Below are 11,265 nucleotides of genomic sequence, written 5' to 3'. Positions count from 1 at the left end.
TTAAGACAAGCATAGGCATAGCCAATAGGTCTCGCCTTTGGGACCTTATAAGTGTTTAACCATGCAACAGTTAATGGTGTTTCACCAAGGGTATTGTGCTGCATAACTAAATACTTACAAGGTCCCAAAAATGAGACCTATTGGCTATGCCAATGCTTGTTTTATTATTGGGTTGCCTTTGGCATGTTTCTTAGGGGGACAAGATTTCATGCTGGTCCAAGCTTCCCTCCATCTTGAAGGAACCGGTGAGTTCACTTTGTGAAGGACAATTATGGAGGGACTCACGGGTTTTCCCTTGGCCGAAGCCAATTGAAATAGTGAATTTAGGAGATTTCATATATTCGTTTTTTCTTACCATGCAACTGTCCACATTGATGCACATGTTGTAAATAATGTGACTTGAATTTTAATGTTGTGCTTATGGTCTGTTAAAAAGCTCTGCCTGAGAACGGTATGTTTTCGAACGCAAGAAGGAAGAGTATGATGGTGACGGCAATCCGTCTAATCTCGCTAGGGCAAGAAAGCAAACATTGCCCCCCTGCCCCCGGCAATAAAATAAATGTTTTCAATGCATTTACCTGCTCCTTTCCATGGCACTCTAAAACACGGAATAGCAAGATCAGGTGACACAAAATATTTGTTGCTTTCTTGACTTCTTTGTAAGCACATGTATAATTCGGCTGCATTGTCGTCTAAAAGGATGCCAAAAGTTCTCACAAAAGTTATTTATTATTCTTAGCAATGTTCACCTTCAAGGAATATGAGAATAGCATACACTTTTTACAGACAATATATAAACATGTTGTTCACAATAAACAATAATTTAGTTCACTAATCAAAATAAACAAGCCAAAATTAAAATACTGCAGAATTTTGCGGGTACAACTACAAAATAATTTAAGTTTGGACGGCTGCTGCCTATATACTGCAGTGACTGACAATATATTGCACTTTGTCATTTTAAGGCAGGAAATCATTCCCTCCCTAAAGTAATTGTGATAATGTACAACTGTACCATGTTGAGAGATTCAAAGAAAATAATGTTTTTTTTTACTAAAATATACTTAAACTTGTTATATTTCCTCTTCAGCGGTGGTCCCTTTTCGTTTTTGGGCGCTACTTTACAAAGTACAGCTATGCCACACACACCAGAAAACTTCTTAGTCCGCAATGAATTTTTGTATGCAATTTTTGAAATATATTACGATGGTGAACATACATGAAACCCGGTGTGCTTGCTAAGAAATTCTGATTGGGAAACCACGGGCTTGGTCCAAAGCTTGTCACAAACATTAGGCTTATCCTGTGTATACTATCGACTGCTCGTTTCTGTAGGGCTTTCCATCAGAAGCATTGTACATCACATGTTATAATTACTGGAACTTCATCTGGACGGTGATTATCGACTAATAAGTGAATAGATTACACATAGTATTGGCAATATCTTTCTTATCTGTTATTTACGAAGACTGTGGTTCTGTAATGCGAGGCAAAAGGGTTTAAAAAATGTGCTCTGATGAAATCAATGGGAAACGCGTCGTTATTTTGTGAGGCCTGCAGCTTATCACTGCGTTTGATGTTGAAAGTAATAAATGAGGTTATTTGGTGTGCTTCCCTTTCCCCAACCATTTTTTCACCCTCTTGTCCTTCCTCATTTCCATGTGGCAAAACAGTATGACCTGTCCACATTCGCTAGTTCTGAATTTCTGCAGCTATGTGCAAAAGAGCCAGCCCAAACTTCGACATCTTAGAAGTCGTTAAACCTACCCAAAATGAAAAACACAATCTGGAACTTATCTTGTCATAAATTAGTATTTGTGTGTTGTCAACTTTTTTTTTATTTTTTTTCAGTGGGATGGCATACTTTTGTTTATACGGTTCTAGATGTGAATTAAAGGTCCATGTCCAAATAAAGCACAACTTCGGTCCAGATACAATCACTAGTACAGTTATATTACACTATATATTATTTTCATAGCAGGTGTTTACAAATATTAAATTAAGGGGCTGTATGGTGTTCAGCTAGAACTCTAGCTGAATAGAGAAAGAATTCCCGTTGCAAAATAGCTTAAAGCATGCAGGTCAGAAAGGAATGGGGCTCTTTACAAAAGCAAGAGCAAAATAAATAATTACTCCTCTTTTTAAAATTAAGCTTTATAAATGTTATAAAGTTGTCCTTTTGCAAACAATGGTCCACAATAGAAATCCAGCAAAGGCTACTGCTGGGCCTGTGCTGCGCTTGGAGACGGCCAATAGATTTACAATATTCACAGTAACAAAAAAAAGAAAGAAACACGAGGTTCGTCTTTTGACACTTTGGGTTTACGTTGACCAAGAAGTGTGAAACAAGTGAATCTTTCTTCTTTCTTCAGTCCTCGGGTGCTGAATTCCAAACAGACCCAAACGTAGTCAGTTTGCCACATACCAGTTGGCTTATATGCGACTTTTCCATGGATGTCAGATCCCTTCTGAGTTCAGTATAGCAGAATGGCTCATTCCATGGTGCTATTTCTGGCAGTACCCTGTCTGCTTCAGTCCACTGGGTAGGCATGTCAGTGATCAAAACTATCCCATGGCTGTAACCATGCTGGAGTGATGCGGATGTCCAAAAGATATGCTGGAAGATGGATGAATGGGAGTGGGTGTCTGCAGAATGTGTCCGGAGTGGCTAAAGGGGGGTAGGTGTCCCATGGGAGCAATGTGACCAGCCAGGGCCGCAGCACTGAAGGGTGAAGATTTCTCCTGCATGCATTTGGACAGTTCCTCAAAGCATTCAGAGCCTTTCTTGCATTTTTTGGATTTATTGGACATCTTCCTGTTCCTGGTCTGGATGCCCTCCTTTTTCATCGTCAGAGGCCTGTTCACCTGCAAGAAATAAGAAAATCAGGCTCATGCAGAAAGAAGTTAACCTACATAAAATGTTCATACATTTTGGGGTACACATTGTTGCCTTCATTTTTTCAGAATGGCGAATCTTTAAATTTTGGTGTGGAACTTTATTGTATTTGTAGCTTGGTCTGGAATTCTATTTTCATAAAGATTCAAAGGATCCCATCCCATGGCAGGTTCACAAAAGATTTTTAAAAGCTCCTATTTCAACGCTAATTCCAGCTGTAGTTTGATTCACATTTCCTAAATTTACTGTGTTGTAGTCAGTCCTCAAACATTTGCTGAAATTGCTTCAGTCAGATGTACGTAAATCCTGCCCTTACTTTACCATTATCATTTAGCTTGCGTATACCACTGTTTAGCCCTTGTTTAATATCGGTTGGTTTTATTGTGGGTTTACTATGTAATATTGACACTTTCTACTCTTTGCATCGTGGCTCCTTTTGCAGAACACTTTGGCGCCCCATAGCTGCAGGTTATTCTACAGAAAATAACCAAAGCGAATAAATTAAATAAATATCCGAAGAAAAGCTGCCACGGGCACTATTTATATGGCCCAAACGCCTCTCTTAACATCAACCTAGCCAAATACATGAGAGCTTTCCAACGCATGACATAGTGTCACAGAAACTCTAGGCACTCGACCCAGGAATGCCCTGCTCTGAAAAGGGCCCCTTTACACTCGCAGATAAAATGGAAACTATTTGAAAAGGAGTGCTGTGCCACAAGAATTAACCGGAGATGGGTGCTAGGCACTATAGTACTCATTGGAAGTGGCCTGTGAGTGGATTGGGTCCAGCGGCTTTTTTTGCTCCCTTATATTTGTCAGTAGTGCTCTTTTTATAGACTCAAAAACAAGGCATATTTGTTCTGTATATCACATGGAGGTTTGGGTGGGTGAATTCTTCAAGGGGAATAGTGAATGCCATGGTCTCACAAATGAAGGCTTATAATTAATTTGGAGAAATTGTGTATCCCTAAATATGCCTCAAAGTGGAATCTTCTGAGTGCATTCTGTAGAAAATACCATTGGGCGGTACGCATATGGAACAGTATGCATGAAAGTATACACGCTGGTTTTAGGAGTAGCATATGTACATTTTGGGGCAGAAGGTAGGTACATGGCCGTCAGTATGCTCCTAGCCTGTATTGGGTTATAGTGATGAAAACAAGTGCAAATATCAGGTATTGAAGTAAATAATATCGACTGAATGTGTTATTCTTGAGGTGACCCTTAATAGTGGGGAAAAGCAAGAGTTGTCCGTTTTTGCCTCTAGGCATTATTATGGCATGGGAAGCTATTTCTTGCCTGTTTGAAGGAAAACAAGAAGCTATTTATTTGTGCTTAACTAATAAACTCCAATTCGGCACAACCTGTCCATAGCAGCTCCTTGTGGATTATTAACACCCTAAAAGTTGTTTATTTAGACCATAGGTCCTTCAACATATACAGACATAAAAACCAAAAATCTCGATTTAAAAAAACATCTTAGGCTAAGAGCTATACAATACCCGTATAAAACACCAAATCCAATATAAAAATCTTCTTATATATAAAAACATATTCTATATTACAATTATTTAGATTTCAGTTAACACATGTAAAACTGGGGTACAATTCATTAACTCAATATCAGCAATAAAATATCCATTCTGTACGTTTTTAAGAACTGGCTGTCATGAAGCACACAAACAGCTGGTCTACTTATCTTCCTGTAAGATGAGGCAAACCAGTTTTAAAGTACTTCATTGGCTTGAATATACAGCAGCTTTACTCTATTACTCTATATAACTCGTGACCCCTCCCCACCCCCAACAGGGCTCCAAAGCTCTAAAAAAAAAAAAAGAAAGAATCCGCCTGCTACAGAAACCACTAAGCAGGGCTGACAAGTTAGAAAAAAGCAATGTCTTCAACTGTTTCCGAAATATCTCTGCACTTGGGCTCTGGCTCAAATACAGTAGTAAAGTATTGCAAAGTTGAGGTGCCAGGAACTGGCCCCCAAGCCTGGCACGATGATGGTCTAGCATCAGATTGGATGTTAAGGTCCTGGGGGAAACTATGGCTGAATCAGATGACTAAGATCAAGAGGCCCACAGTTATCAACTGCCTGGTATGTCAAGAAGAGGGTTTTGAATGTCATACTTGCTCACCGGCAGACAGTGAAGACCCATTATATACAATGACAAAGTGACACTTTGGAATATCTCCAGAATATCGTACTGCAGTGTTTTGCAGGATTTGAAGTTGCCTTAATGATTCTTTTGCAATGCCCAAATACAGAGCATCATTGTAATCCTAGTGAGATGTTATGATAGGCGGGACCATGGTTTTTGGGTGGAGGTCTGAAGAGAGCCCATATTATTTTCTCCTGGTATTTTATTCAAGCACAGGCGCTGGAAGTACGGGTGTAGGGGTGCCGCAGCACCCCCAAAATAACCATGCTGGAATTCATAAGGTGAATGAGCAATAAATATGCCTTTAAATTGTGTTTTTATCTGGTCACATTTCCTGTGCGTTTGAAAGAGAAGTCAAATGCCAGACTATATCCTCTGGCAAAACGCTGCTTATTCCTTTTTCACGTGGAGATTGGGGTTTACTTTTCTTTCTCTGACTTCAAGGTTAGAGGATTTTGTAATGTGAACTCTCTGGCAATCTTGCTGGGATACAGGGAGTGTGAAAAGTAAGGACGTCATTGTTTTCCACTCAACAAAATGTAAATCCCTGTAAATCAATTGTACACATTTTTGAAACAGCAGCGGTTTTGAAAGCACACCTGAAGTGTGATGAAAACATATTCAATAGGACTAAAAACGAATGAAGACTATTTACTTGGGATGAGTACAAGATTTGTTGAAACCAGATTTGTACACACTATTGTATGTGAGCTATATAGTTCTATCAGTAAAACTGCATCAGTGCAATATTTGCAGCCTTACCTATGCAAAGCATGATGCCTGTAAATGAGTGTGCTATACCACACGATGCTTTTAATAACCTGTTCTTCATAATTCGCCCGGTGCTCCATACCACACCTTGACCAGTCTCCTGAAGGGACGTGGCGTATTTGCTACAATTCTCCTTTATGAAACGCCTGGGTTGTTCGCGGGGCCTATGGCTTCATTGCTGCACCGTTGTTGGCAGCATCCCCCACTCAGAAATCGTTTCAGAACCACTGATCTTAAGAGGGGCAGTTCTGATCTGGTGGACATGTTTTAGCATGCTAGCCTTTCTGATATGGCAATATGAGGCTCTTGTTTTTAGTCATTCACCCTGTTTCACAAATACATAGCCAGTATGATAGCTCGGTGGGTTCTTTATGTGCTGCCAAAATCTTGTGTGCCCTTTCCATTCCGCGGGTGTCTAGCCTAGAGTACTGACTCAAGGAATAACCGCAGCTTTGTGGGGCGGTAAAATGCGTTCCCTTAGATTGGCCAATGATATAGCTTGCAAGCTAAAGGGCTATTAAGCCCCAAGATCATAGCAGGAGGTTCTACAAATTAAAATGTATTATACTACAATGACAATGCTTGAATATATCGGTATTCGCTTTCTGCATTGGATTGGTTTTTATTCTTTTGTGGTTTTAAAGTCTGCTTCGTGTTACAACGCTCACATCCCCAAATGTTATACCCTCCTCATTTTTTCGTATGGATGAAACATTGCGTGGGCTCTGTTGCCGGTTAGCTTTACCCTGCGCATATTTGGTGGGTTTTACAGGCCCCGGGTAGTATTCTCGCATTTGTGTATTTTTAAATGATGTCCAGCAGCCAGTGAGGTCGCTTTATTGGACCAGCTGTAGAAGCCAAGCAAATGCCTTTTCGTGTCAATGAAGGTCGCATCACTCTGCCGGGAGAAGAATAGCTTCGGCTCCCAGGGGGTAGGGAACAGAAACTGAAACCAGTAAGGTCTGGCTCCGAGGCGCTGATGGATGCGCGCGTCTTTAGTAGGGACGGGGTGTGCGCCCATCCTCCCAGCTGTTAATGCTGCTTTACCCAGTGCATTCCCCTCCGAGCCAACCGCCGCAGTCATACTCACGTTGTGCAGTTTATAGTACAGGCCGCAGGCGTTGCACACTGGGTCTCCGTTCGCATTGCGTCGCCATAACGTGGTGGTGGTTGTCTGGCAGTTGGCACAACAAGTCCCTGCTCGTCTGGCAGCCGACTAAAAAAATAAACAAATAGCAAGTATTTTAAAATACACCCTACACCCAGATAGACAACAGTGGAATTCAAAGACCGTTTAAAGAGCTCGAGGAGAGATTGGGGCACTGTGTTAGGGTGCTGGGGCAGGGAGAAAGGAGGCTTTCATGCAGATAATATTTGAGAGCAGCTACATGCGCTTGCCGTGTTTTTCTCATAACTGGTTGTGGTGAAGTGTAAAGGTTTAAATAGGGATTAACACTCATCCGCAGCAGTGCCCACATGTTGGGTGCTTCTACCAAAATGCCTGGCATCCTTCAGAAAAAATACCCTTCTCCGGGTTTGAACAGTAAGTTAATCTCAGGCCCGAGAAAACATTACATTTTAAAATGGGAGGGACGCAAGTATCCCTGACTATGCGATGGTTCGAAAATGTCCCAAAGGCCCTAGACATCGAACACCAACAACGCCGGCACCCATGCAGGCTTCCCTGGGAATACAACAAGGCATGACCTTTGCCTTAGTAGGTGAAGGGGTGGGAGTCCTTTTATTGAAAACCGAAATAAGAGCCACACAACACGATTTTAAAAAGGCCCTGTGCACAAGCACGCTAGGGTTCGTGCCCCCTGCCACGCAGGACAGGAGCTGGCTGTTTACATTTCTTCAACGGTTTCTGTGTGCTGACTGCTCCGGGCTGAGGCACTTCTGTGTTACAGTTGCTGTTTCTTTTGCTTTCCAGCCCAGAACGCTTTTGGGCCTGGGAGCCGATACGGTTACACTCTTATTTGAGCGTTTTTAGACGTGTCGGTCACATTCCTCAAGTACAGCCAGTCATTAAGCAGGGCCGCTAAAGTTGAAATTATGACTCATAGCAAAAATCCCCCTGATTCTTTCCCAAAAAAAATGAACTGCAACCCGTTTTCCCGCACCCCCACCTCCTAGACTGCTGCATTTTAAACTGGCCCCGGCTTAAATGGAAACACGCATATATGTATTATTCTTAGCATGGTCAACTTTATTTGTAGTGTATTGGAAATGTTAAAACAACCGGCATTAGCTGGCATGCCTGGCTTCGAGGGAAGAAAAAAAAACTAAACCTTTTCGAGTCCGGAAACAGAAACACAAAGTCTCCTTATCTTTGCAGCGCAGATATCCGGATAGGAAACTCCTAGCGCGGCCTCCGAAAGGGCACAGGCAGCCAGAAGGTTTGCAATGAAAACACTGGCTGGAGGTGACTCCATGGAAAATGAGTGCTTTCAAAGGAAGGGAGCCGGGCAGTGCGAGGAGGCAGCCCAACTCGGCTCCATCGCGCACACTTCACAATTGGAACGGCTCCCTGCCCTTGACACAATCACACAAAATGGATGTTGGGTCGGTGGGTGACTTCTTGACTTGTGTTCGTTTCTCAACCCTTGGTCGCTGTAGCTGGCTAGGTTAACCCTTTCAGTAGCGGGACTCCCAGAGGGATCACGTTTTACTGTCCTTTTCTCTTCAACTGTCGGATAGATATGGAAAACGTTGCTCACCCAATGGGGCAAGCGGGTCGATTTCTTTCTATTTGTGCATAATTAAGGCATGTTAATAAAGGACAGTATTCCAGTTTATAAAATGGATAGCATGAGTTGTGTGTGTACACGTGGGGTTGTGTCTTGTGCGTAATAGAATCGGACAGTACGATTTAGTGTCCAGTTCAATAAATTATGCCGAAGTCAGGCAAACTCTGGTATATGTTAATGTATGCGTGTGCGTGGGCCAATGTGCCACTGTGTGGGTGCGTGTGAGAAAGGATGTTTGTGTGCATATAGGTGGCTGTGTTCGAAAGAGGGGGCTAGGGTGCAGCCTATCCCCAAGTGTGAATGATCGACAGCTGTCAGATGCATCCCGTACATGGACAATCTGCTATCAAGAGAGCGCGCGTTCTTCAGGCGAAGGTTTCATGTACCAACCAGGGCGTGTTAGCCACCGTGGGTGAGGAATGCGGAAAGCGCTGCAGGCCGCGGTGTGACCTCGGCGTGACACCGATGCCAGGAACCCTTCCACTGCCTTCCAACGGTAGGGCAGCGCTGCAGAGTGAGCACACGTCCTCCCTGCGCCGAAAAAACTGCTGTCGAAAACCAGCAATGAGTGCACACGTCCTCCCTGCGCCGAAAAAACTGCTCTCGGACACCAACGGTGAGTGCACGAGTGTGCACACGCCCTCCCTGCACCGAGAATCAGCCCTCGAATACCAGCAGTTAGTGCACGTGTGCATACCAGCAGTGACAGCACGAGTGTGCAACACCCCCCCCCCCTCTCCGCGCCGATAAAGCAGCTCTCGAATATTAGCCGTGAGTAGACGAGTGTGCACACACCCCTCCCTTGGGCAAGAACTACCGATTTCTTTTTTCTGTCCAAACTGGGCAGAAGAAACGTGCCAGCCCGGTGTAATCCTCACACCAAAAAAAACACATCACTGTCTGGTCTCCTCCTGTGTAAAAGCACAACATGCACACGCAACAATTGTGTTATATGTTCAGAAATAGACAGTGACTCAGGCATTGTGAAAACACTAATCACAAAGCGAATTCTAAGTACACAAGACAAGAGTGCGCTGCGCTGACAGAAGGCAAGCCCTGATGGTTGGACACAAGCAGTGACAGCAGAATGAGGAATGAAAAGCAGACACCATGAGACAGGCCAGACAGAACGGTTGCATTATAGAAGCATTCAGTGAGTGCCACCTACCAGTCTTCGCTTTGGTTTAATGAGAGGTCGGTTTTGACCATTCATTTTGTGGTAGAGGCCACAGGCGTTACACAGATAATGACCGGTGCCGTCCCTTCGCCAGAGAGGGGTGGCCGTCGCTCCGCAGTTCACACACTCTCTGCCTTCTAAATGGAAACACGAAGAAACCGGGTTTCTTTCTTTAAAACAAATTCACAAAATCGTTTTGCGGTGTCCTTCAGGCAGGAGGGTTAATATACAGTTTAGACAACAAAAGCACGGTATAAACAAGACAGTTACACAACTTTCATGGACATGCGAGTTGACATATTAATTGAAAACAAATTAGAATGTGCATTTTTAGACAATATATCGGCGTCAACTACCACAAAAGAATTGAGAGAAAAAGTGTGTACAGGTTTTTTTTTTATACATTTCATAAAGTGTTGCTATAGTTTCTTTTTACTTCAACGTATTAAACATAAGCAGGGCCTGATTTTATAAAACATGGCCGGGCTCCAAGGCTCTGCTACGGCTATCCTGCCAGGTGATCACTGTATTTTTAAAAAAAAAATCCTAATGGGCAAACTATAGATTCCACGTAAATCTGTTACTCGTGCAGCTTCGCGCTACTGCAAGAACATTCATACTGCAGTTTTGACAACACACACCAACCAGTTCAGAGTTGTTTGGGATTTTGCAAAAATAACAATTAATTGCCCTAGGACCAGAGTGTGGATGTAATTCTTTAGGGCTGTGTTTTTATTCTTTTGTGCTGCTTTTTAGACGTGCGGACTTCCAAGACCTATTGATACTTGCATTTTACACCGCCTTATTTTTATGGTGAAAGATGGTGCAAAAAGCTTGCATACGCGCGCGCTAGTAGTTGTCAAATCCGGCATTACTCTGCGCGCGTGAGAGGGGCCCAGCACAGATAATGGGGTACATGTTTCGGATGGCGAGTTTCCCTACTCCGGCTCACGCCACTGATTCCTTTACTCTCCTAATGAATCCATTAATGTCCCCGAAGGGTGTCCGGACAGGGCAGAGGTCAGGGTTTGGGGATGGCAATGAAGCCGAGAGTTTCAACAGCCGAGGCTCGCATGAAGCCGCTACTACAGCCTCAGTGTCGGGAGCTTTGTTTACCTTCAATAACACGAGCCCGGTCACGAGCTCCTCTCCTCTCTTAGCCTCTGCTCGGAGGTCGTCTGATACCCCCCACCCCTGTCACTTGAGCCCGGTGCGAAACGACCAAATACAGTCTCGCCCCTTGCAGCCGAGCTTCGTCGTGTTAACAAAGGTACACAAAGCCCAGCGCCGCATCATTGTGTTTTAGGATCGCTAAAAAGCCAGAAAGCATCTGCTATTCACCCTGTCCGCCAACCGTAATCAGTTTTTAACAAATTGCACAAAGAGTATTTTTGTGTGTGGACGTATTAAAACAAAGCCCGCTCTCTTCTAAAGTACTGTGCATCCATGCTATGTGAAGCACATCATGGGTGGCTACTTACTGAAGCTATCTGCAGTTCTACA

General features: G+C 43.4%; 1 protein-coding gene across 4 annotated transcripts in view; it reads right to left on the bottom strand.

The window, feature by feature from the left end:
• Positions 1–710: 710 nt before the first annotated feature.
• GATA2 (GATA binding protein 2) overlaps positions 711–11,265 on the bottom strand; it is a 53,814-nt gene continuing 43,259 nt past the window's right edge. For 2 of the 4 annotated variants that reach the window (XM_085624386.1, XM_085624385.1), the window contains exons 4-6: positions 9,754–9,932; positions 6,926–7,051; positions 711–2,865 (exon numbers count right to left, since the gene is read on the bottom strand). In XM_085624386.1, the coding sequence (XP_085480512.1) occupies positions 2,566–2,865; positions 6,926–7,051; positions 9,754–9,932 (605 nt within the window). In that variant the 3' untranslated portion in view covers positions 711–2,565. The remainder of the gene's footprint in view (positions 2,866–6,925; positions 7,052–9,753; positions 9,933–11,265) is intronic. The other 2 variants (XM_085624387.1, XM_085624388.1) reach the window with 2 other exon arrangements.

This window comes from Triturus cristatus, chromosome 9 (genome assembly GCF_964204655.1).
Source record: "Triturus cristatus chromosome 9, aTriCri1.1, whole genome shotgun sequence".
NCBI lineage: Eukaryota > Metazoa > Chordata > Amphibia > Caudata > Salamandridae > Triturus > Triturus cristatus.
The sequence above is the reverse complement of the archived record's forward strand: the minus strand, read 5'-3'. Positions and strand labels throughout refer to the sequence as shown.